The 26,859-nt window shown below is 38.2% G+C and overlaps 1 protein-coding gene across 8 annotated transcripts; it reads left to right on the forward strand.

Annotated features, from left to right (window-relative positions):
• The first annotated feature begins 275 nt into the window (after positions 1-275).
• NEDD1 (NEDD1 gamma-tubulin ring complex targeting factor) lies at positions 276-26,511 on the forward strand. 8 transcript variants are annotated; one of them, XM_084299128.1, is made up of 15 exons: positions 276-476; positions 1,101-1,244; positions 3,008-3,102; positions 4,645-4,761; positions 5,953-6,093; positions 11,206-11,435; positions 12,407-12,608; positions 13,543-13,729; positions 16,582-16,713; positions 16,883-16,930; positions 17,410-17,633; positions 19,812-19,968; positions 20,256-20,412; positions 22,500-22,566; positions 23,274-26,511. In XM_084299128.1, the coding sequence occupies exons 2-15, from the start codon at positions 1,109-1,111 to the stop codon at positions 23,376-23,378; spliced, it is 1,998 nt and encodes a 665-aa protein (XP_084155254.1). In that variant the 5' UTR covers positions 276-476; positions 1,101-1,108; the 3' UTR covers positions 23,379-26,511. The 8 variants fall into 8 exon arrangements, with proteins under 8 accessions (XP_084155254.1, XP_084155250.1, XP_084155247.1 ...); XM_084299124.1 differs by having other exon boundaries at positions 341-476; positions 3,012-3,102; XM_084299121.1 differs by lacking the exon at positions 276-476 and adding an exon at positions 516-1,012.
• Positions 26,512-26,859: the final 348 nt, after the last annotated feature.

A 26,859-nucleotide genomic window follows, 5' to 3' on the forward strand; every position in this document is an offset into this window, starting at 1 on the left:
TTTACTCAAAGCTTATACTTCTTACAGTGCACAGTTTACTCTATAGTGTATATATATACTATAGTATACAGTTTACTCAAAGCTTTAACTTGTTATAGTACAGTTTACTCTATAGTGTATATATATATACACCACAGTGCACAGTTTACTCAAAGCTCGTGCTTCTTATCCACCCCCCCCAACCCCAGCGGCGGCGGCACCAGGACGCGCCCGCCCCGCCCCTCAGCCCCTTGCCCCATCCGGGCCACCGTAGGCGCCGCGGGGGCCGTTGGGACGGGCCGCGAAGTTGGTCGCGGCGCGGAAAGTCGGGGCCCCGCCGGGGAGATCGCGCGCGCGGCGCGGCGGGGCGCCGCTGATTGGCCGGCAGCGAGCGCCGGACCCCGTAGGGAACTGGCGGCAGGAGCGCCTCGGCCAATCGCGGGCTGGGCCGGGCCCGATCCCCGGGCGGGCGCTGGGCGGGGAGGGCCCGGGGCCAGGTGCGCGGGGCCGGGGCTCTGCGGGGCTGGGGCCGGGAGCGGGGCCCGTGAGGAGGCGGCTGCGGGGCGGCGCCCCCCGGCTCCGGGTAACGGCTGCGAGGCGCGGGGCGGGCGGCAGGGCTGAGGAGGGGCTGGCCCTGAAGCCGCTGTCCCGCTGCCCGGGCTCGGGGCTGGAGCCTTCTCGGCCGCCTCCCCTGGGAGGGCGAGGGGAGCCTCGCGGGCCGCTTCCAGCGGATCTACCCCCATCTGCCGGCGGGACGCAGGGCCGCCAGGTGCGCCAGGGGAGGCGCAGGTTGCAGGCCGGCGGGCTCTGCGCTAATCTGCAAGGGTTTTGTCTGTGTTGATAGCCCTGAGAAGCCGGCGTTTCCTTTGTGAGAAGGAAAACGTGTTTCCTGCAGAGATTTCAGTAATAAAACGTGGGGCGTCTGCTGCTTCTAGTCCTGTACTCAGTTCAATGGTGTAACTGTAACTAGCTAACAGTGTAACTCTCCAAGTAAACGTCCTTGCTACCAAGAAAGCAGCGCTAAATGATACATGTGAGATTCTTCTCGACTTGTAAAGTGACCTGTTTTATGTATTTAATTACACGTGTTTTCATTAACTGACTTATTTTTCCAAAAATAGGTGCAGCCATGCCAGAAGGTGTACGTTTTGCTTCAGCTGGAGATGACGTTAAAATATGGGATTCCTCCTCTCTAACCGTGGTGGAGCAGTTCAACCCGCATACATCCCCGCATCTAGTCAGCTCACTCTGTTGGGCCAGCAATAGTATCCTTTACGGTTTCAGCCACAGCTCAGTGGGTGTTCTGCCAAATTGCACTGCATTTTGTTTTGGTTAAAGTGTCTGTAAATGACAGCCTTGATGTGAACTGTTGTATAAAATGATTGGTATATCCTGTGAAGAAAATTTTGTGGTTCTCTGTGTTGAAGTGATTTACAAAATAAACTCATGCTGCTAAATGCTTCTGAAGAAGTTTTTCTTCCTTTAGGGGGTTAACACATTTTTAATGATTATGATACGCTCGAATTGGCTACCAACTGTAAAACTTATTGTTTCTTTAGCAGTTGATTACAGTTTTCGCTTTCAAGGCAGTGCTTAATTTACTGACAAGGATGAAAAAAACCCACCCAGTTGCTGATTTAGTAAAATTCTATGCATAGTGTAGAGAGGAAAAATGTAATGTTGTAATGGAAATGAGTTGAGAGGGCTTTTGTTTTGTTTGGCTTTTTTTTCTTCTCTTTGAACAGCTTCCCATTGATTCTAATAGTAGAAGTAGTCTTTGCTCAAGTATTCTTAACTCTTGCTCTGTAGGCAGTGGTTTTCTGCGTGCTGTTTGTAGCATTTACAGAGAAAGCATGAGTGTGTTGAATCAGTGTGGTACACATGAAGATGTAACTGTCCCATGCAGACCTTACACCTGTCTTGGAGGCCTAGAATAGGATGATGATATGAAGAGCCAGCTGGGATGTGAGCATGTGAGAAATGTATTGAAAGTAGTGCACTGTTGAGCAAACAGCTGTATGCCTGTCATAGGAAAGGGCAGCAATGTCAGATTTTGATGTGAAAGAAGGACAGTGTGCTGGCACGTAAATGTGATGTCCTGAAAGTTCTGAATTCATCAGTCCTCTAAGTCTGAGAATATGTGGATATGTGAGGAAAACAGATCAAACAATCAAAGGACAAATCAATGTTTTTTTTTTGTTTTTTTTTTTTTTTTTTTACTTGCAAAGACACTGAAGCATAGCGAGGAGGAGAATGACAGGGTCTTTTTTTTTTTTTTTTTAAATGTATGTGTGTATGTATACACATGTATGTGTATATATTTAGATGTGTATATATGTGTGTGTACATATACGTCACGTATCTGTTATTAGTAAACTTGAGCTATGGACAGCCTGCATTGTCATGCTTTTTTCTTCCAAGTCCCCTCATTACTTCCGCTCTCCAAACTAAAACAAGTATCTTATATATTTTGGAGTGTTTAACCCACTTGCTAGGTGTGAAGTGTTGGGTTTGGATCTGCCTAAGCTAAAATATCTTGAAATGATGAAAGAAACAGCAAATACTAACTTGCATTCACCCTTTCCTCGCCTTACAGAGGGGGGGGACAAGTTAGGAAATACGTTCATTGTACTCCAGGAACAATATGGTGAACTAGTTTAATTAAAGTTTGCTATGAACAGGACATTTCTTTAAATTCATTGTGTAAATAGCAACAGGCGTTCCTTTGAACTCTAGTGATAAATGAAGCTCTTAGGGGGTGGTTGGGTAACAAGAACGTATACTGGATAAACTGGAGATATTTCTCCTCGGAAAGAAATTGCACGGCTTTGTACTGGAAAGTAAGGGCTGTAGTTGCTGCAAGAGCTTCTTAAGGAAATCTTGTAAAATAGCTTACGTTTCTATTTCTAGGTCCCTTCGAGGTACAGTGCTGTTTAACCAACATGTTTTCAGTTCATTAAGGGAAACTTCCTGTTGCTTGTATTAATCACGACTACAATACAGTTACAGTCCATAACTTGTGACTAAGATAGCTTCCTGGTCACTGCTTCTGCTGTTGGTGATAAAATAGTTGTTTCAAGCTGTAAAAGTAAACCTGCTCCACTTTTTGAGATAGCTGAAGGAGTAAGTATGACTAATTGTGTTCTTTTTTTTATTATTTTTTGACAGACTCCGTCTTGTGTACTGTTTGTATCTTATCACTTCTGCATGTTGGGTATCATTTTTTTTTTTCTATATAGTTAAAGGTTCTGACATATGAAAAACACGTCAATGCATGTTACAATGCATAGTTACATATGTATGTTACAAATGCATAGTTACAATGCATGTAAGGAGTGGAGGAAGACAGTGCTTCTAAAATAGTTGTACCAGTGGAAAAAATACTAACAGATACAGTGTATATACACATCAGCGTCAGATACTGGTGGATTTCTGCTAAGGGAATTTGCCTGTTGAACCCCCGCGTGACAGCACCAGGCAGTCAGGGGTTCAACCTTGATCCATTAAACATGGGCAGTAGTACAGAGCTGAAAGTTTGATCTTCATTTTCAAACTTCGTTTGTCAGCATTATGCATGTCTGTGAATTGCACATTGAAAAACATGAGTATATATATATATAAAGATTGTTATAAGAGTAAAGGTGCCCTAGGTTCTGAAATAGTTCTGTGAAATAGGTAAGCTTCAGTTCTAGGCATTTATTTTTTTCCTGTTGAATGTATATGTGGCACTACAAACTCTTGAGAAAGCTGGACATAGCTTTAGAAGAGTTTATTGACATGGCTATTTGAATGACTCATTAGTGTTCTAAACAGTTCTAATTATTCTCCCTGGATAGCTATTTTAATGCTAATTTTGCCTGGAAATGTTCTGAAAAGGTGTTCAAACTGGGCTTCGAGGTTTGAAGAAGTAAACGCTTCCAGGGGTGGAGAGTTTGTCACAGAGATTCTACCAAATCTGATGTAAACCTAATTCAATCGTTCCCAATTTTACCGTATCAATAATTAGATGGACTTGTTTTTTCTCTTACTTCAAATCTCAGGAACTTAAAAGTGAATTTTCAACATGATGGAACTGAATAATTTGTCCTCAATGTAGGTCTATCATTAAGATTGACATTTTTTTTCAAAAGCTGGTACTTCAGTGATTATTTTAAAAAGAAGCACTTTGTGGAATTATGAGGTTTGCTACTTTAATATTCTTTGTAATGTTTAGGGAATGTGAAGTACGTGACTTAGACAACTTTTTAGTATTCTTCTAAGGATTTTTTTTCCTAAATGTGGCATTTTCTTTTTCAGTCTGTTCCCAAATAGAAGCCAATGATTGCACTTGAGAGTGCTAAAATTTAAAGGGAAAATGCATATTGAGGAAAAGCATGCTCAAAGAATGTAAAATTAGGATAGGAAGATGTGAGCATTTGAGAGTTTATTAATTAGTAAATTTAAACCTTAAAATATATTAAACGTATTTCCAGACTGAACTGGGTATTAAATGTATCTTCATGGCAAATGCCTAGTGTACCCATAGTTTGATCAGACTGTGGCACTATTTGCATTAACACTTTCCACATCTGCAAAAACACTATCAGTGTGCTTCTAAGTAGACTTGAAGAAATCTCTTAATTGTCTTTAACATACTTCTTGATTTTATTTTTTTCCTAAAAATAGGCAAAACAGACGTGTGTGAGCTTAAATTCTAGTTCTCTGTATATTGCAAGTGGAGGCCTCGATAACACTGTTAATATCTGGGATCTCAAATCCAGAAGGGTTCACCGTTGCCTTAAGGTAAGCATGGCTGGGGAAGAACTGTTCCTTTCTTGACTTCCAGGTTTTGTTGCCAGTTGTAATAACATGCTTTCTCTAAGTCAGATATCCACAGGATCAAGTTCACAGATAGGAGCTAGCACACGTGTGTGTTTCACTTAACTTTGTGTTCTTCATGGACTGTGAATAGCAAATTGAATTTAATAAGCACGCTGAACTTGATGACGCCAGGGATACAAGTCTATAATAATGAATGTTTAAATTTTCAGAACAGGTTTTGTATTTTGAGAATTTGTTTTGATATTCTCTGGTGTTTTTCCAAGGCTGTATTTCAGATAATGGCTGTTTCTGATATTTCAACTAAGATGATGCTTTTTTAATAGAACTAATGTTATGCCAGACTTCTGAAGAATTTAAATGCAAATTGGTCATCTCTTTCTAGCTGTTCTAGACAAATTTCCTAAAATCTTGTCATGATGCATAAAATTTACAATGGTCTAATATATTTCCATGATCCCTTAAATAGATGATTTGCCCTTGGTTAGGATATCTGTTAAAGATGCTACAGCATAGGCCTCATTCTTTAAGTTACAGTTTCAAACAAAAGTACTGACTAACTAATATGATACTTTATATATTTTTTTATACTTCTTGGGATAGAAATGCTTTTTTGTCTTCCCCTGCGTTTTCAGTAAACACAATATCCTTGCTGCAAATGACTATAATGAAAAGCTACCTGGTTAAGTGTGTGTGTGTGTTAATACTACAGGTGACAGGATGGGAAGTTGGCACTAGTAACTCATATATATAGAAAGTCTCTTAAAATCATCACTGGTTTCTGAAACCAGTTTTATTTTACTTTTAAAATAACATTGACACCTGTGGTAGTTATCTCTGGCTGTCTCATTGAAATACTGTACTTAATTACAATATTGTCTTCACTAATTTATTAAAACAGTCTTCTGGAAACTTTCAAACTGGTTAAGATATCATGGTTGATCTTTAGTATGTTCTGCTACTGTTTTCTGGGATATTCCACTGTAACTCTTAAATATATATATGTGTGTGTGTGTGTGTGTGTATATATACACATACATATTTCAATGTTATAGATGGCCAGGTAAAAAGCCATCAATCCCAAAAGCATGAGATAAGCAGGATTATGGTTTTCCTATATGTCTTCAACACTCTCCCTCCATCCCTTCTCCACAGGATCATAAAGATGAAGTTACATGTGTTACATATAATTGGAACGACTGTTACATCGCTTCTGGATCTTTGAGTGGTGAAATTATTCTGCACAGTGTTACCACCAATTTATCAAGTACTCCCTTTGGTTATGGCAACCGTCAGGTAGGCTCTGTATTAGCTTACTTTTGAGTGGGAAGCTTTAATTCACATTTAGTGTTTAGAAATTGAAAGTATGTATCAAGAGTCTTCTGCGTTTGAAATAATTTGCCAGAATGTGTGTTTGTATTTGTCAAGCTTAGTTATTTTTTCCTTTTAACTTTTTTTAGGGTGCTCTGAAGTGTCTAAAGAGCAGACCTTGGTGTGTATTCTAGCCTTAAATAATAGGTAACGTGGAAATACAAATGTATGATGTACCTTTACTTCTATACAGTTTACAGCAAACTTTATTTTATTGTCTCTGCTGCCTCAAGAACAAACTTCTGTGCATCAGAACCCTAAACAAAAAATAGTCAGCTTTACAAACCAAAGCAGGATTTCAATGCATTAGCTTGTTGTTGCAAACAGCAAAGACTGCGTAGCCTGGGTTCTGATTTATCCAGGTTAATCAGATTTACAGCTGAGCAGAGCTATCTGTACAGTAGGGGAGAATCTCAGCCTATGTATAGAAATAATTTATTTAATTTAGAGATTAAAATTGTACAGCTGCTCAAAGAGTAAAAGCAATGAGACTTTTATATTACCTACTGAGGTATTAAAGTAAAGAGTTTTGGATAACTAGTGTGCAGGAAAATGCCCAAAAGAGAAACACAAACATATGTACTACTTAAGGGCCTTGGTATAGGTTTCAAATCCAAGTCTTTTTCTGCAGACTCAAAGAAACATTGCAGAATTAGTAGGTATCGTTAGGGGAATTCTCTTGATAAAAAGGCTTCTGCAGTAGCAAAGGAGATGTGATGTCCGACCGGAAGTCCCAAAGTGAGTTCTTAGTGTGAATGTTGTCTTAGGAAAAGTGAAGAGTTTGTGCTTTGGGCACTTTTTAAATTTTTTGGGGGTTATTTTCATAGCACTAGGAGCTGCCTAGGGGATGGAGAATCATTGCCCTGGTACTGAAGCTGACCTTTAGTGTTGCAGGGAATGCTGAAGTTACGCCATAGTTTGTTGTTACTGCTACAGCCTTCTCAGTCCTAGATGGACGATGGAGTGGGAAGTTAAATTTTTCTGCTATATAGCATGACCAATATAGCTTGATGAAGAATGTCTTATGACTTTACAGCATCACAGGGATTGTGGTGTTTCTGTTGGAGAAAATCCATTAAATTCAAACTGTCTCTGCTTTCAGGTGCTGCAGTATCTTTGATCCATCACCATAGTCTCATACTTATATTGAAGCAAAATTGTACTTCATGCTTGGTTTAGTCTTAAAAATCCGTCTATATAGTCAGTTCATTTTTCTGGTTTGATTGTTATGATGTTGTGAGAAACATGGATGTGAGATGAGCTACACTAATATCCATGGATGGATTAAAAGGTTGAGGAGAATATCCAGAGGGGGGACACTTCTGCTAGTTAGTTGGAAAATTAAGAAGAAAATTATTGTGAAGATGATTAACGTCAACCTGTTTGATAGATTCAACTCTTTCCACCAAAAAGTGATTAGGAATAAGTGATGCAGTGAATAGCTGTTTTGGCAGATGAAATCAAGAGGCCTACTGCAAAGCTGAGTGACCTTTAAGATGGCTAAAGATCTTTGAAGTGTTAAATCAAAGTAATTGCAAGCGCAGAGCTACTATTCACTTTCTAAAGGGGCATCTAACGCTTTCTAAAGGGGTGCAGTTATTTGATTGCAGTCTTAATTTACAAAATTAGAACTCAATTCCATTTTAACATGATGACTACTTGGATGCCCCAGTTTATCAGCCTAGCTTATGTTCTAAGAATGATCTTTGTTCTTTTGTGCAAAAATAGCTTTATTTTTATTGGGGGGGGGGGAGGGCGGGGAGGAGGGTTAATTGGTACTTGTAGAGAATTGCTGGATTAATTGCAACGAAGCAAATATATGAAGACTTGTGTAATTCTCTTAAAGAGATTGAACAAGCCTTTTCTTGATTTATGGTTTAGGGGCCCAGTTTTCTACGAGTAGGCTTGAATAGATACACGGTGTATTGTTCTGCTTGATCTTGGCACTGGCTGTCCGGCTTAGTGAGGGTCACCACTCCTTAGTAACTCTTCTACAATCAGGGAATGCGAGGTCAAGCTAACCTTATAAAATCCAGCTTGTCTCTGTTTGATTCTGCATGATGGAATGTAGTTTCCTTGCCAGTTAATTTCTGTAATTGTATAGACTCTACAAGTAGTCGAATAGCCCAAGGTTGCAGTGCTTTCTGTGACTTTAAACAATTTTCCTTTCATAGGAGTATTGGCCTACATTCTATTAATTGATTTTGATTTAGAAACATCTTTGTGCTTTATTAGAGTCGAGTCCTCGCAGGGAGCTGTTTGCCGATCCCATAATTTGTCTTTGCTGTTGGTATTCATTAAGACTACCAGATTCTTATCTGCTTGCTGTTGTGAGGTTGAATTGAAGTTTGTTTTGAAACATAATGATTGTCCAAGTCTTCACTGCCTGGTGCTGTTCTCCTAGCAACAGGATTTATTTTAGCTGTTTGAACAGCTGGCTGATTTGTAAAGATGTGTGATGAGCTCTGGTCACCCCATATAGTGAAATAGTCTTCAGCTTTTAAAGCTATCAGTTGGGTTTACGTCTGCTTTCTCTCTTAGAAGGCTTACTAAGGTAAAGGAGATAAAGAATCTGTATTATCTTTAAATGACAGTTGATAACACTAGACTACTTCTGGTTTAGTTTTGGGCTATTAATTTGTTTTCCAACAGGGGAAAGCCCTGAGTGCAATCAGTCCTCAGCAATGGGCTAACTGTTTTCTGAAGTACACTGTTCCTGGTTTGGCTGCTTTACTATGAAGCTTAGAGATCAAATGTACTTTCTATTTTCTACAGAAAATCTACTTCAGTCAGAGCTAGGGCACAAAGATGCACGTGGTTTGTTGTGCTACGCTGACCAGTAAAATGTTTTGAAAAGGGTTTCATGTTTTCTTTGCCAGTTCAGTACCTTGCGCTAAAAATGTTTTTCAAGTTCTGTGTGTGCAGAATTCCCAGGAATCACCAGGAGTTGTGCTTACAGAGAAGTGATGAAACTTTCTTCGTATCTGCTCCTTTTCTTCTGGTTTTGAGAGATCAGTTTCAAAACATGGTTCTCCCCACACCTCGCACGTCCTTCATCAACAAACTAAAGTTAAACTGAAGCTGCTCTGAGGAAATCCTGTGACTTCAGTGAGAAGTGTGGAGCAGAGCTCATATGGGGAAGGCCTGTGTATGAAAGAAAAGAATTCTCCTCGGGCCTATGAGATGAGAAGTAAAAACGAGAAAAGAAAATGGAAGACTTGAAAGGATAACGAGGCAGATACGAGGAGGGCTCAGAGTAATACTGGTGGGCAGGAGGGCAGAAGAAGGAGAAAATGGAATGTGAGCAGCTGCTAGGGCAGTAAGGAAGAGTGAATAAATTGGAGAGCTGTGAGGGATGAGGATGTTTCCTACATTGATCATGTATGTAACTGGAGGTGTTATTCCTGAATCTATTCATATTTCTTTTACTCTGTGGAGATAAACTGAAATATGTTGATAAAAATGTCTCCACCATGCCTGGTGGTGGTCCGTGTTCACTATATACAGACGTCTTCTGTTTTATTTGAATATGCGGTTGAGGGTACCACTTCTCTGTGGAGCAGCTGAGCTTCCAGTGAGACATGCAATGCAAGTGCTAGAAATTATGTTTGAGGCAAATGATCCAAGAAATAACTCCAGTAAAATGAAGTTAGAGGATAAAGGCTAGTACTGTATGTACATTGTGGCGTGGATTATGCCAGAACAGTATGCTAGGGGTTTTTTAGAATATTTTCAGACAAAATATGTATCTGGACTTGAGTGATGTGCTTTAATCAGTGCCTTGTGAAAATATTAGAGAGGAGGGAGGTTAAAAGAAGAATGAAGGATAGGTAAGACATTTTCTGTTGGGAAGAAAACAGTAAGTAATATTGAAAGAACAATACTTGATTTGGTTATCAGTAGCTAACCTTGTTTAATGCTTTCAGTAGTGGTTATAATATGAGATGTAGAACTGTGATGAGATGAAGTTGGAAGTTACTGCCTGTAAGAGAGAGGATTGTGACAAACTCCAAAAAGGATTCAATAATAGACATGAGAACAATACACCAGTACAGAAATCAAGGTGCTAGACTGAGGTCACAACAGAGGCTTTTGGCTTTACACCGTGATCTGAAAGTTCCCAAAGGAAGGAAGGGCTTGGGCTTTTTGATCATAAAATGGCAATGAGCAACCAAAATAGATTGTATCACAAAAGAGAAAATGCCATCTAGGATATGTCAGGAAGAGAATTTACAGTACAGAGAGAAAGTGTTACGACATTTTTAAAAGCAGTAACAAAACATTTTGACAATCATACAAGATTTTGATTGTCCATGTTCAAGAGGGATTGAAACAGGGAGAGTGCCAAGGAGGCTGTGATGGTGACTGGGGAGTTAAGGGAACAATTTGAAGTGTAAGGGTATTACTGTCACAGGAGTGAATTATTGCAAATAGGTGAATTAGTGCAAATAAATAAAACTAATCTGGAGATTGAGTATTGTAATTTCGTACTAGAGCGGTGAGGTTCTGAGGCATCCTGTGAAGGAATATGGTGGAAAACAAACTATTTACCTGCTTCTGAAATGCAGTTTCAGTTCCTGTATGATGTAGTCCTGTGGTAGGATCTGCATGTGATTAAGTCAGGCATGTTACCCTGTTCTGTGGTCCTAGCTCACAGGGGTAAAGTCTCTCTTCTGCAGCACCTTCATACCTGAGTAGCTGTAGTCTCTGTGTCTTACCAAATTGGCTTGTACCCAAGGATTTTCAAAAATCAGTGGAGGAGAATTAAGTTTAATACTCTTGGTAGTACATGAATAAGTGAAATAATGTAGCTTTTTGCTTCTTTCATTTTTAGATGCAGCATGTGAGTGTTTTTTTTTTTTTTTTTATCAGGGCACATGCTGCCCCCAGGCAGTAAAAATTGCATTGAAATGTAAAGTGAACTTTGTAAAATAGTTTAACTTAACATCTGTATTCCTAGTGTGTGTATAAAATATTTAGTGATGTCTTATAGTGGTGTTACAACTTATTTGTGTCTGTCTATTTGTTTATTTACAGCCTATTCGACACTTGAAGTACTCATCCTTTAAGAAATCCTTGTTGGGCAGTGTTTCTGACAGTGGAAATGTAACTCTGTGGGATGTAAATAGTCAGAACCCGTATCATAACTTTGAAAATACTCATAAAGCACCAGCTTCAGAAATCTGCTTTTCTCCAGTCAACGAGTTGCTGCTTGTAACTGTAGGTTTGGATAAAAGAATTATTCTCTATGATACTTCAAGTAAAAAGTGAGTATGTTAAAGACCTTTTGATTTTATAGAGGTTTCACTTGGCTTTACGAGCTGAAAAAAGCACATCCAATTATGACATGAAATATTTAATTCAGACCATATTCAAAGAGGTTTAAGTGGTTGGCATATTGCTGCTGGCTGGAGAAATTGTCCGAAAGTCCTGTTTGCTTTTTTTAAAACTTAAAATGGAAATTAATTCAGGTACTGCACAAGTGATTGCTCACAAGTGCTTGCTTATTGGCTTTCTTGTTGATGGGATAGCTTCTCTGATGGCCAGTATGGCCTATGAGAACCTGCAGCAACCTAAGTTTAGCTTGCCTGCTTTTGTAGTTCAAGATACAAGACATTGCTGTGGTGAAGGGCACAAAGTTGATGAGATGGTGAGCCTTAAATATGGACAGGGTACTGGATGAAAAGCAGGTGATGGGTTGTGTAGTAAGAGGGTGGGATGGTAAGTGTTTTTGTGGGACTTTGATCTTAGCTTGGGGTGCTTTAGTCTGCTTTTACTCTAGCTGAGTAAAGCAGGAATCTTTCTCTAGTTTGGAGGGTTTAGTAGAAGGATGCAAACTAGGACCTGAATTCTTCCTAGATTTGTGGGAGGGCTAGAAGCAATAGGCTTGGGAAACTAAAGGATATAAGCCATATGTTCACTGCAGTCATCGTTTCCAGCAGCAACTAATCTAGGTGTCAGAAGAGCTGTTTATGAAGGCAGTTTGATCCTGTCCTGATAAAATTTTCTGGAGCAGATGCAATTTTAATTTGTTAAACATCAATACTTAGCATGTCTAATCCACTGTTCCTTAAGGTATTTTACTGGAATTGGCACTGGAGAAGTGGAACTATTGACCTGTAGCTGAAATATTAAAGCTAGTTCACAATTACTTTGTTTTGATAAGTCTAACGATAAAAATTAATATTTTGATGAGCTTCTAAAAGTTTCTTTCTCCTATTCTTTCTCCTGTTTGAAGATTACTGACAACTATAGCAGCAGATTTTCCTCTGACAACAGTAGACTTCATGCCTGATGGTACTACTTTGGCTGTAGGATGCTCCCGGGGAAAAATCTGCCAGTATGACTTAAGAAAATTGACATCACCAGTGAAAACAGTTATTGCTCACAAAGGCAGTGTGAAATGCATACGTCTTCAGTTCAGTAGCACTTTTTCCAAGGTAAAACAAAATGTACAAAACCTTTACATTTTATTGCTCAATATTTAGATTAATAAAAGCAAATATAAGTTTAAGAATCTGAGAAATATTAATAAATTTCCAAGCATTATAGATGCCAGCAAAGCTGACTCATATGAACACAGAGATATAAACTTTATTAACTGCTCAGTCTCAAGCGAGCAAAGGGGTGTTTATGTGAAGGTTTCCTTTTTTTTTTTTTTTTTTTTTTTTTTCCTTCCTTAGCTTCAATGTAGAAATGAGTGAAACTGTAAGATTAAACTTCCTGGTGTGAATGTTGCCACAGCAGACCAGTTTGTGGCATCTTAAATTCATTTCCAGGCAGCAGCAGCAAGATTTGTAATGGCCCTTTTGCTTATGGGGAAGACACGCAGCAGCCCATCTTGAGGTATTTCATCTGTGGAGGATTTGATTAAATAGAAGGCTAAAGAGGTTCTTCCAAGATCTAATTAGGCTCTACTTGGTCCAAAAAACCCACATACCCTCACCCAGTGGAGATGGAGGAGAACCTTTTGAAGTGGATTCTTTACTGTTCCAAGACTGTTGTTCTTCCAGCACGCTTGCTGCTGGTGGTTGGTTATTCCATTAAAACTTGTACTCCCTAATAACGTAATCTCTTATTTTTCCTCTGTGTAGGCCTAGGTTCAAAATTAGCCAGTGTCAGTTCATTCTGTCATTACCTTCAGTTCTGTTCTCTTGCAAGGTCATACAATATTCATATGATAATACAGAATTTTCCCATGTTATTTGAAATTGCATTAAGATATAGTTCTTTTTTTTTTTTTTTTTTTTTTTAGATTTGTAAAGGCATATCTCCTAGGCAGACTGCAATTTGAACTTTAGTGTTTCAAAACAAAAAGAATATTCACTTACTCTTTCAGTTGAAAGTAAAAATATACATGTATTTTTTTTTTAGTCTAACCTTAAGGGTTCTTCAAATAAGCCTGTATCCAAAAGAATAGAAGTCAAAGCTGGAGCAAATCTTGGAGCAATTCAAAATATTGGCATCAAAAATTTAGCTTCTCAGACATCAGCAACAGTTTCACCTCCTCTGACAGCGCCAAATGAGAATAAGGGAGGAGAGTTTCTTCAGGAGAAAACAGGTAGTGCCTTCTTCCTACTCCTATAAATTACTACTTGGCATAATTCTGAAGATGTAAGGAAAATTTAATGACTTGACCATTACAACATAAAAATTACTCTGAGGGAAAGGCATTTGTTTCAAAGTATGTGTGTGTATGCACACCTGCACCTTCTGCCTCCCCCACAACATGAGACAGGCTATGAGATTGTGGGAAGTGAACTTGGTCCTACTGCAAGCTTTAGAAACTCTTGCTTCAAGTCCAGAATTTTAGACTTCATATACATACTTAAATGTTAAAGGAAAAAGCTTCGTGGTGACGTTGTGGGGCTCTCTGTCTTTAATTTCTTGTAGATTATCCTTATGTACGTAATGTACTTCCTGATGTAATGTCTGTATGGAATGCAGAGCTAATGGTTTGTAATTCTATCAGTAAACAGGAGTAACAGACCTGACAACAACCTAGACACATAAACAGGAAAAGACAAAACAAAACCAAAAACCTGAGAGCTGCACTGTATTTTTTTTTTTGTATGAGGCATTATGTTACATGGTAGGAAAGATGTTAAATATAGTTGCAAGTGTGATTAATTGTATAACTGTACTTGGTGTTTATGCTTCTGAAATTAACATTTTTTTGGTAAGAATTCTACGTATGATTCTAAAATTCTGCCACTGCATGTAATGTGCTGTAAAAATTTTTGTGAATTCAAGAATTCTGAAAATGCAGTCAAATTAGTAACTCTGTCAGTTTGATTCGTGAACTCCCCAAGCCATTTTAAAGCAACAGCACTTTTCCCTCCCTTTTTAAATAAAGAGAAATACACGTAACAACACTAATGAGGCAATAAGCCACTGCAGTCCATAAGGACATGTATTAATGACCTCCCTTGGGTATGCAGTGAAGTGTGAGGTGAAGTAGGATGCTTCCTATGTGCTCCAAGTGTTGCTAATCAACATTACTGCATAGTGTGGAAATTGTATTTAAGTTAAAAAAAAAAAAAAAAAAGCTGTATCAATTACTATATTTATTTGAACATGTAATGGTTGTTAACTGTTAAGTAGGACCATTCATAATAAGTCAATGTTTTAAGAAGATAAAGGTTTATGAAATAAATATTTTCTGTGAAGCTGAAAGTTCGGTTGGGAAGTAAAGGGCCTGGTATACCAAAGAAGATACAGTCTTTAAACTTAAAAATGGGAATAGATGAGAGGCCACAAACTGCATTTGTTCTGTGGAAAATTTTCTAAGCCCTGAAGATCGGTTTTAACCTTGGAGAAATGAGGAGTATTCAGTAAAGTCATCTAATAGCATATTTAGGACAAAAAAAACACCTGTTCATACATCTTGTAAATGGACTGGAGATTTTTGTCATAGATATTTTAGAGTCTAAAACTATAAATAAATTCAAGATGTGATGAGCCATTTGTATGTACTTCCAGCAGGCTTCCCATAAACTTCTATTTAATAGTCACCCTGCGGGTTAGATAACTCCTGCATTTAGATTAGTGACTTTTTTTTTTTTAAAAAAAAAAAAAAAAAAGGGCAAAAGATGTTTTGTCCTGTTTTTATATTGTGCTTTTTCTGTGTAGGCCTTCTGAAGGTTCTGACACAGGTTGATACTGCATTTGTAGTCTGACTCAGAACTGAGTAATTTACTTAACTAGTAAGCACAATCCTATGCATGCCTCACAACTGGCACATAGTGGAAAATGTGTTATAATAATATATTAAAGTAATATTTTAAACCTGACTCAAGTCTCAGTTTATGTAAATACTTGGACATGATTAAGTGTAGTCATCCACAAAGTTATATTTAGATCACTTTCACTTTAACTCATATAGAGAAGTGTTTATAGGTTTTAAGTGATTTTTTTAACTAAAGAAGGTTACAAAAGCTTTATGTAGTAGGTGATTTATAGGAAGCTTATTTCTGTATTGAGTGGCACTAATACTTTTCACATACATTTCAACTTAGATGAGCAAAATCTGGGTATTTCTAGAGGAAGGAGTTTAGCGAGGGCAGAGTAGCACCTTGCTTGTATTCCTGCTCCAGTTTTTAAAGCATAAACTTTGAAAGTTATGTAGGTGGTTGTTGGCAGTTCAGTTCGCTTCTCCATGTATTCCCAATCTAGAAACTGTAGTTTGAATAATCACTGCATGTGTGTGTTTGAAGATTTGCTTCTGTTCTGCAGACAACTGTGCATGCTACCATTCATCTGAAAGATGGATGTTTTGTTCCTGCTGGACTGGGACAGGAATAAGTCTTGGGCATGGAGTAGGGAAGATATAGGGACAAATCCTTTTTTGTGTAACTGTAATTCCTCTCTGATTTCATAGTGTTAGAAGTACAATATTAGAAATAAGCAGAGAATATCCTAACATTAGGTAAGCTTCAAAATAGGGGTTTCATAGAATTTCTCTTAGAATGCTTAATGGCTGGACTGAAGCAGGTTTATTTTCTTACAGAATCACTTTAAATGTTAATCTGAATGTGGTCACCTTCTTAGCAAATGGTGTATTTGCTAGTTATCTCATCTGTTACTTTATAAATCTACATCATTAATGCAGCAAATTGATCTAAAAATGAGTGTATGAGTTTTACAACTTCTCCTTCCTTTTCAAAAAGAGGAGAAAAAAATCCACCTGTATTTTTGTTAATAAGTATCTTAACTTTTAGTTATGATCACCTGTGATAACACCTCTTAAGAAGATCAAGTTGACCCTCTAATTAGAATCTGTCGGTAGCTGAGATAGTTGTAACATACTTGCTGGACTTACCAGGCATCAGGCTTGCTATGAGTTTATTTAGAAATAACATACATTGTTTTTGGAATGTGTAAATGGTTAACAATGTTATTGTCCTTTTGAAGGCTTTCCCCGTAGCTGCAGCTTGGATGTGATTCCATCTAAAGAAACAGATCATGGGAAAACTGCAGACTTAAATAATTTTGATGACTTGGGTCGAAATAGTTTAGGAGATGTGTTTTCTCCCGTCAGAGATGGTAAGTTGCTAATACTGACATCTGTAAAGTATAATTCATCTGCATAGAATTATGTTTTGTCGTTTGTGTGTGCCTATTTGGTTTTTCAATTTGTCTTTAATTATTAACTGGATGCAACGATCATCAATATTCATTTAATAAACAATTTGTCTATTCTGCTATTTTGTAGATGTTATCGCGGGTAAAGCAAATGAAGATCCTCCAGGAAAAGGAGATGGTAAACATACTTTTAGTATATTTTTCTTTGTCAGTAGTCACTGGAAGTCTATGCTAGTTATTCCATGCTAATTTTGTCATACTGTTGAGGGCAAAGAAATGATGCAAGCAGATGCTGGAACAAATGAACTTCATGAACTTACCTGGAAAATGTCTAACTTGCTGAGGAGCTAAGGCAACATGTGGTAACAGGAAATCCAAGAGTATGGTCTTAAAGTGATTTTGTTTTCCCTTTTGGAGACTTAAAGTGATGTGTAGAGGCTTTTCATATTTTATTACTTTCATAAGGACAGTGACAGCATAAGTTGGATTTGGGGATTCAGTTTTTGTGCGATGTGTTTTTGGGTGACTACTTTATTTGTTTTGTGTGGATGTTTGGGATTTTTTTGTTATTTCTTTGTGTGGTTGTGGCTTATTTGGTCTTTTTTATTTATATATATTTTTTAACCTACATGCTTTATCCTTTCCTTTTAATTTTAGGTCTGGATTTTCAGTCCTACCTTTCAGGTTTGGATTTTCTCCCACAGCTCACCACTGCCTTTCCAATCAAAAGAAACCCTGTAGGCAGTAATGCACAAGGGGTGCGGTCTAGCCCACTACATGCACTTGTGGGATCTCCAATTAAGGAAGAAGAAGAACATCCAGAGACTGACCCCAAGAAAACAAATCTTGGAAAACAAGAATCTAAAGAAACCTTAAAACAGGTATACTTTACTAATTAATGCTTGTTATGAGTACTCTTTTTAGAATCTGAGAATAGAACTACCTGAAGGAAAAAATTCTTAAAAGTGTCCCAGCTAAACTTATTGTGCAGCTCTCTTCATACTGTTGGCACAATCTGTAAAATACTCAGTTCGTAGTATGTTGGTCTGTAGCAGTGCAAAACTGGTACGTGTTTCTTGACACTGTTCCCCATGATATCCTTCCTTGTCTCTAAATTGGAGAGACATGGATTTGATGGATGGACCACTTGGTGGGTAAGGAATTGGCTGGATGGTCACACGCAGATTTGTGATCAGTGGCTCGGTGTCCAAGTAGAGATCAGTAACAAGCGGTGTTCCTCAGGTATCATGGGATTGGCACTGTTTAACAACTTAGTTGTCAACATGCACAGTGGGATTGAGTGCACCCTCAGCAAATTTGCCAATGACACCAAGCTGTGTGATGCAGTTGACACTCTGGAGGGGAGGGATGCCATCCAGAGGGACAGAGGGACCTGGACAGGCTTGAGAGGTGGGCCTGTGCGAACATCATGAGGTTCAAGAAGGCCAAGTGCAAGGTTCTGCGTCTGGACAGGGGCAATCCCAAGCACAAATACAGGCTGATGGAGAATGGGTTGAAAACAGCCCTGAGGAGGAGGAGCTGGGGGGTGCTGGTTGATGAGAAGCTCAGCATGAGCTGGCAATGTGTGCTTGCAGCCCAGAAAGCCAACTGTATCCTGGGCTGCATCAAAACAAGTGTGGGCAGCAGGGTGTGGGAGGTGACTGTCCCCCTCTGCTCTGCTCTTGTGAGACCCCACTTGAAGTGCTGCGTTCAGCTTTGGGGCCCCCAGCACAAGAAGGACATGGAATTACTAGAACAAGCCCAGAACAAGTCTGATGATCACAACGATGATCAAGGAGCTGGAGCACCTCTCCTATGGGACACACTGAGGGAATTGGGGTTGTTCAGCCTGGAGAAGAGAAGGCTCTGGGGAGCGCTCATTGCAGCCTTTCAGTACCTAAAGGGGCCCACAGGAAAGCTGGGGAGGTACTCTTTGTCAGGGAGTATAGTGATAGGGCAAGGAGTAATGGCTTTCAGCTAAAAGATTAGGTATAAGGTAGAAATTCTTCACTCAAGAGGGTGGTGAGGCACTGGCACAGGCTGCCCAGAGAAGCTGTGGATGCCCCATCCCTGGAAGTGTTCAAGGCCAGGCTGGATGGGGCTTTGGGCAACCTGATCTGGTGGGACGTGTCCCTCCCTGCACATGGCAAGGGATTTGTGTTTAGATGGTCTTTTAAGTCCCTTCCAACCCAAACCATTATATGATTCTATGCTTAAATAAGCTCATATTACAAAAGCTCATGTGAAACAAAGCTGGGCTAGCCTGAGGAATATGTTGATTGTTATAGAAGATCAGGAATGATCATTAGTTGGTTTCAGAGAATCATAGAATTATTCAGGCTGGAAAAGACCTCTGAGATCATCTAGTCCAACCTTTAACCTAGTACTAAGTCCATCACTAAACCATACTATTAAGTTCTACATCTACATGTTTCTGAAGACCTCCAGAGATGGTGACTCAATCACTTCCCTGGGCAGCCTATTCCAATGCCGCATCACCCTTTCAGTAAAGAAATTTCTCCAAATATATAAAACTAAACCTCACCTGATGAAACTTGAGGCCATTTCCCCTTGTCTTATCACCTGGTGCTTATACGAAGAGCCTGGTTACACCAGTATGATTCTTTGTCATTTAGTAGGTCAATTCCAACTGCTTCTTTCCCTAGTTATTCCCTGTCAAAATTCTTGCTTTTTGAGATACTTTTGATATGCTTCTGTTGAGACTCTGGTTCCTTCTGTATTGCCTTTGAGAAGTCTTGAGTTTGCTAGGAATGGTAGTTATAAATTTAGCACAAGATGTTTGATGTGAAAATTAAGAGGCCTAGGGTTTTTTTTTTTTTTTTTTTTTTTTTTTTTAACTCCTTCCTATGTATCTGCACTTGAGGCAATTTTGGGGTATTTAAGCCATCAATTTTTAAGAAGCCTTGCTAGAGGAGGAAAACATTTATCAGGCGGTTCCTAAAACCAAAAGTATTTGAAAGAAATACTGAAAATCTAGTTTTTGAGTGCAATTAAATAATTGTAATAAGTAAGGTTGTGGTTTTGATTTTGATTGTCAGCTTTCCAGGTTGAACTCAGCAAGTGCAGAATCTGGAACTTTAAGTCCTCCGCCTCCATCCACTGCTTCAAAGACTCCTGAAACAAGTGAGCGACTTGTGAAGAATACTCAGGCCCATCTCGCCTATGATCTACCAGTAAATGGTACTACCTTAACAAGTAAGTTGATCATTTTGGCCCAGTTTTAGATGTGGTTGACTGTGAACTGATGCAAAACCTGGTAAAATGGACCACATGTTAAAACAGAATGTATCAGTCTGGATTTGCTTGTAAATTCAGTTAGCTCCCCTAGAACATCTCTGTTTGCCCACAAAAAGACTTGTTCTAAACCTTTTCCCCCCCCCTTGGTAGTATTAGAGACAAAGCATCAACAAGCCTCAAGATGAAACGTTATTGTACTCCACTATAATGACTTTCTAAAATTTTATTTATTGTTAATTTTAAAGGTCCAAAGATAACATCACCCGTCACTGCTGGAGTTGCCAGCTCATTGTCAGAAAAAATAGCAGAAACAATTGGGAGTAGCAGACTAAATGCACCTCTGACATCCATCCAAATAAACTTCATTCAGAATATGATACAAGAAACAATGGATGACTTCAGGTACTGATATTTATATAGCACATTTTGTTTTCAATGACATGTTTCCTTCATAAGATGTTTTAACATCTGCTTTAGCTTATTTCCTACTCGCATTAGGAAATGACACCATTAACAACCTTAATCTTGGAAATCTAGGTATGAGGCTTTATTTTGAACAGCTCTAGTGGCTAATTAGATTGATGTCTCTGAGGGTTTTTTTATGTGCATGACTTCGCTAACATATTTCCAGAGTGAGTGTTTGAATACTTTTCAGACAGTAAATTTGTGTGCATAATGAAGTCCTTACTGCTTTCATGCAAACTCGTGCTGATTTCTTTCCCTCCCCCGTTATCCCAGAGAAACTTCTCTTAAAGTTACTACTGTGGAGAGTTTGATCTGGACAATTCACTTGTGTTGGCTTTGACTGTTGTTTGCTTTGTATGTATAAAGCAAAACACTTTGTATTTCTGTTGGCAAAGCTTCGCATAAAATAATATTTGTGCTGTAAGTGATGCTTGGTGTCAGATAACTGGTATTTGTGCATACTTACTTAACTAAAATTCCATTCACTTCATAAAGAGAAGTCAAATTAACAGAAGTTAAGGTTTTAGTGTGAAGTAGTGTTACCCTAAAGACTTCTGCTGATTCCCCTGAGTATAGTGGGCTAAAAAAATGTAGGACTTTGTCAAAAGTGTAAACCTGTTATTTTCTCACTGCCTCCTTTTGAAAATGTCTCCTGGTATTTGCAGTTTTAGGCATGCCTGGAGATCAGACTTACCATTGATGTTCTGGGAATTCCATGTTTTGTCAGTCTCTCCTCAGTTTTTGAACCTACTAGCCAAATGCAACCAAATCTGTCAGGAGCAAAAGCTTTATTATTTTTGAGGTCTGTGTTTTCCTTGAAACTGAGGACTAGACAGAGCAGAAAGATTTGAACTAGTCTCTGAGGGATAAGGCAGCAGAACTCAAATTCAGTCTAGTAGAAGCCTGGCTAATGGATAATCACGTAGCTCAGAGTTAGTGCAGTAGGCTGCCTTCTTGCCTATGAGAGTATCATAGGAAATGTAACGCAGATTAGTCTGCAAAGGGCACAGATCCCTAGAACATGACGCTTCGTTAATTCCTCTGTCAAAAACCAGCTTCTTGTGTTTCTGGTAATAGTCAGACTGGTCTCTGGGACTAGGTAGATTTGCACCAGCTTTTTATAAAGAGGGCTGTTAACGAACCACTGCTTGTTGGCCGTCATCTGTTATAAATCTGGGCAAACTTGTCTAGTATTCCTACTTCTCTGTTTTATTTTCATTCATTTTGAGTTGTGTGTGTGGTTGTTTGTGAATACTTCAAAGTTCTAGGGGTGGTGGAATGCGAAGATCTAGACTCAATCTGTCATTTTCTCAAAGCTGTTAGAAATTAGCAGTTATGGTAGAATGTTAATTGTGAGCAGGTGAGTGATACAGCTCTTAGTACTGCCTTTTTCGGGGGGAAATGACAGACCAGCCATAATAAACAGAATAAGTAATTCATGGTAGCACTGCTGATCCAGGTCAGCATATCATGTAAATCTTCCTTTCTGCTGCACTGGAAGCGTTTTTCTCTTTTATCACACTATTTTTGTAATAGCTTTCTAATTCTCATTACTCAAAACATTTTTGTTATTTTACAGTAGTTTCCTTGTGATATACAAAATTGCTGCATCCTGTTAACAAAGAATACTTGTCATAGCACTCAGCACTTGTAACGCTGTAGCTGGCAGAAGACCTAGATAAGGAACTCTAAGTTTTATGAAGAAAATAACACTGGTTTTCATGGAATTTCAGAAAGAGAATCAGGAAATGGATACTTGGGCTCGAAAAGGGATGTTTCTAAATAGAAAAAATCCTGAATTGTTCTGTATGTAGAAAAAAAAACCAACAACACATTTAAAACTCATTTTCTGTAAGACTTTTATTGGGACTTTAACCGGTGTTTCATGGTTTAGCAGTTTTTAGTGTGATACTTCAGGATGTCATGAGGATGTAGAAGTATAGAGTTTTGGGTACTTGGGATTGGAGATAATTTATGCTTCCTAAGTAAAACTGAGCATTGCCCTTTTGCAATTCTTCCCCCAGAGAAGCATGCCACCGAGATATTGTGAATTTGCAAGTGGAGATGATCAAACAGTTCCATGTGCAGTTGGTATGTATCAAAAGCATATGAACAGTTTCCATTTTTAGTAACATCAAAACATGTGAACTATTATGTCAAAACTGGACATCAATTTTACTTATTAGGAACAAGAATGGGAGGATGGGATGTGAAGGAGGGCGAGAATATCATGAGTTGGAATCTGTTAAACTATTTTGTCCTTAAGAAGTAAACATACATATTGGGTGGGTATCATGAATTTCGTATTTCAGGAGTTACGAAATGACAAAAGGGAAACAAATTTAGTTGTCCTTTGGAAAGGACCAAGAGCTGGGGTAAGGATGGGGTAGAGGAAGTTAAGACGGCTTCACTTAAGGGTACAACATACGTGCTGCACTGTTCTGTGTTCTTTAACTTCACCATTTTATGAAACTGTTCTTTTGATCTGCATTAAAAAAAAGACCTTGTCTTGGTACTGAACATTTTAATGGAACCTGCATTAGTAGATATTTCATCCTGAAGGAGTGCAAAATATCCTTTGATAAAATATTCACTAATGTATTAATGATCAAAATACTGTGTATGTCAAAAAAAAATACTACTCTTCTTACCAGAAATTTAAAAACAATATTATCTCGGTTGTTTAATTTTCAAAAGGGATATGAAAATGGATAGGATTAAGCTGGAAAAACAACAACAACAAAAACAAACCCACAACTTTGTAGCTGCTTATTGGGTCTTTTTTTTCTTTTCTCTAGAATGAAATGCATGCCTTACTTGAACGATATTCTGTAAATGAAAGCTTAGTAGCTGAAATTGAGAGACTACGCGAGGAAAACAAAAGACTGAGGACTCACTTCTGAACGATTCACACTGCTAATTTTGTTAGCGTGAACTCACTACTTGTGGTGTGTTGCTTATGACAGATCATCCATCATCACTGAAGTATTGTATGAAGACCTGCTATTATCTTGAACATAAATCTTTTCTAAATAAATGGTGTAAAATACTATAAGTAATTATAACTTGTAACAGATAAACACCATATAAAGAATGTTTACATAGTCATGCTAACCATCTTGAAATACATCCTTCTAACAGAAAAGCTGAAAGGATAACTACGTTATCAGAGTTCTAGCAATATGTGAAGTGCCTTTTTATAATCAAAACCAAAACAGGACAGATGCATTTTGTATAAGATTTTTTGATAATAGCTACTTTTCTATTTTCTTCTTTATTTTACTACTGTCAAAAACAATCACTTCAGCTTGCCTTTCAGATACTTTTCTTGGAGAGAAGGGGAGAGAAAGCTTATCTTCTGCATGACATGGAGCCTACAGTATTTAGTTAATCTTATTCAACTGGTGACTCTACTATCCTGAGTAAAAACTAAGTTTGAAAATATTTAAAAATTCAGTGCCCATCACCTCGTTTATTACATTTATAACTCTGAAATCTGTGCTTGTCTGCCATGAACTTGTTACAAACACTACTTCAACTGCATAATGACACTTTTTGTTAAAACTTCAGCTATGTAGATAGAATTCTATTTTATTTACACGTCGGAATATTGTCATAGCTTGTCCAGTTTGAGTGCAACCTTAGATTTCAAAAAGGACGTACGCTCAGACATTAACAACATAGCATTGAGTAAACGAAGTCTTTCAGTCTGTGGTTAAAGCACCTTTCTACCCTTCCCCCCCCACTTCTGTTCTATTAATTCTGGCCCAAACTTAATATTGAGCAATTGCGTTGCTGTTTGGCCTGATACTATTTTTTAGCATTATTGCAGCCTTTTTGAGATAAGCTGCATACCGAATGTAACTAGTGTCTTAGCTGTACGATTAACATAACAAATAGTATTGAAGAGAAATCATTACCTCAGTAATATAATGCTATCGCATTTGTGTTTAAATGTTTTGAAATGAAGCTCAGTATGAAGTCGTGACTGCTGAAGTTCATGGAGATTTGTCTTGCTCTTTATTTATACCGAGAGATTAAAATCAATTAAAACTTCAACTTAGTTTCATTTTAAAATTAAATTTTTCAGTTTTAATTTAAATTAGAAATTTCTCTGAAAGATCTCTTCTACAAGTGCTTCTTGATATTAAAATTTTTCTGGAGGCATCATAATTTTCTCACTGATATTTGGTGGTTTCTTTTCCTGCAATCACTAAAACTCAAACAAGGAAAGTCTGAGTATGTGGTGAGTTAATTAGTTAAAACATCAAGTGCTTAAACTTGAGATGGCACTCTTCCTTGAAATAAGAAAGCCATAATATATAGTGTAACTTATTTTTAAATGTAAAACTGAGAAACTGTCTATACCCTTTCACTGTCTTTACCTTTTATTTTAAGTTACATTTTAATGTTATTGACAAATATAACCTTGTATGAAAATGAGGCTGTTCAAGTTGTCTCAAGTTGTCTTCAATATTATGGACAGGACCTTTAAATGTCTGCAGTTTTAAAAGCTTATGAAAAGCAGTAGCAGCATTTCTGTATCATAACTTCATGGTGAAAGGAAGCAGAGTCAGTTTTATTTTGTAATTTAACACAATGTAGAAAATTAGTAAAATTATAGGACATAATTTTAACTAACATTAACCACAGTTCATAAAGATAATAGTAGTTGAAATGATCAAAAATCTTCCAGCTCTTCAACATGTTTTGCAGTGTTAACAAGCTAACCTTGCACAGTTGAATCTCTTCATTTGTTCCCCAAGTGCACTTGCTTGTATACCTGGATGACAGCAGGGAATTAGAAAATTATCTTGAGTATTTGGCATGTAGATAACTTGTTTTCTTGATTCAGAACTGTATTATGTTTTTCTTAGCTCTCAAACAGAGGCAATTATAGCAACAGTGGCTGAAAAGATACATTTTGGCCTTTAAAATATTTTAGGGCTTTTTCTTTTTCCCCTTCATATCTCAGGATTACTAGCTGCACATGCTGTGATGAGATGCAGTATGCTACCACAGTAGGGGAATGTTTTGCCTTGTAAACGACTCGGATTTGTATGTTAAAATAAAGCTTGTTTTAACTTTTTTGAACAAAATAGTGTGGCAACCTACTTTTTAAGGATAATAAACTTATGCTGTAATAATGTTACTTCATAGCAGGCAAAAACCTGCCCCAAAGAATGTGTAAAGATCTACCTAAAATTCTTCTGTAACCTCTGCTGCCTCTATGGTTTCGCCTAGATCATCAACTCCTTTTCACAAAAGTGTTCAGATTACCTCATGGAGTAAAGAACAGATGTACTATTCCTCCTTCCAACTTGGAAGCTATTACAATGGTGACAGAGGGATCATGTTCACAGCTAAAACTAATGTTCAAGTGGATGTTTAGGGTAGAGGAATAATCTCGTCACCTAAACGTGAGTTGCTGATCTTAGATCCTACATCATCATAACATTTAACATATGGATTTTTAATATCCTTCTCTCTCGTGCTTACCAGTTGTTTTTTGTTGCTGCTGTGAATTGCATTTGTAGTTTCAAGGTATTTAGGCTCTGAAAACCCACAGTGACAGTTTTATGAGAATGAATCAAAATGCCAGAGCATCACTTAGTTTCTGGCAACCGCCCCACATTGCCTGATGCACAAACAGCTCTTCACCACCACCAGCACAGTAACAATTGTGCAAGCTGCTCAATACCCCTTTTACACAAGGACCAAGATTTATGGAGAGGAAGAAAATGCTTTACAGGCTGTATCCCCAAACCCGTACCATGGATACTAAAACTTAAGAGGAAAAGCTGTAAAGGGCGATTTGGATATAAAGACAACGGCTTTCATATTGTGGGGTGCTTAAGAGGTGTGGTACTATTTGCTTGCTCCGCCACTGTGCTTGTGCTTGTGTGACCATTACAGGTGAGCGTTGAGCTGCTGCACCTCTGATCTGACTCAATATGGCTGTTTTTTTTTTTTTCTTTTTTTACCTGTTGCAATGCATCTGGGATATGCTGATTAATAAATTATCTGAGAATCTTTCCACAGTTTGTTCTTCCACTCTTTCTTAAGCATCCTGTGCTAAGCATTGGCAAAGATCAGATACCAGGCTGGAATGACAAGAAATAAGATTCTGAGCTATTTAAGATAAACTGTAAAATTAGCTATCAGTCTGAATGTCTCTCTGTAGACAAGAAAGTATAGATAACAACTGTATTCTGACACTTCACGTTAGCACAGTTGTAAAGAAATGTAACAGTGGAACTGTACTCAGTAAAGATTTCAGAAATCACTGGACACACATCCTGTTTAGTTTGTTTTGGCAGGCCCACAGCTGTGGGACTAGGAGCCATGAGAATCAATCAGGATGGAGACTGAGCAGTTATGGTA

Source organism: Netta rufina (genome assembly GCF_964035555.1).
Source record: "Netta rufina genome assembly, chromosome: 1".
Lineage (NCBI taxonomy): Eukaryota > Metazoa > Chordata > Aves > Anseriformes > Anatidae > Netta > Netta rufina.

Bases quoted from the DNA above. Each gene is read 5' to 3' on its own strand.
- NEDD1 (XM_084299128.1), top strand. From the start codon at position 1,109: ATGCCAGAAGGTGTACGTTTTGCTTCAGCTGGAGATGACGTTAAAATA. The intron at 4,762-5,952 runs GTAAGCATGGCT...CCTTCTCCACAG, and splicing joins GGGTTCACCGTTGCCTTAAG to GATCATAAAGATGAAGTTAC. The intron at 16,931-17,409 runs GTAAACATACTT...TTTTAATTTTAG, and splicing joins TCCTCCAGGAAAAGGAGATG to GTCTGGATTTTCAGTCCTAC.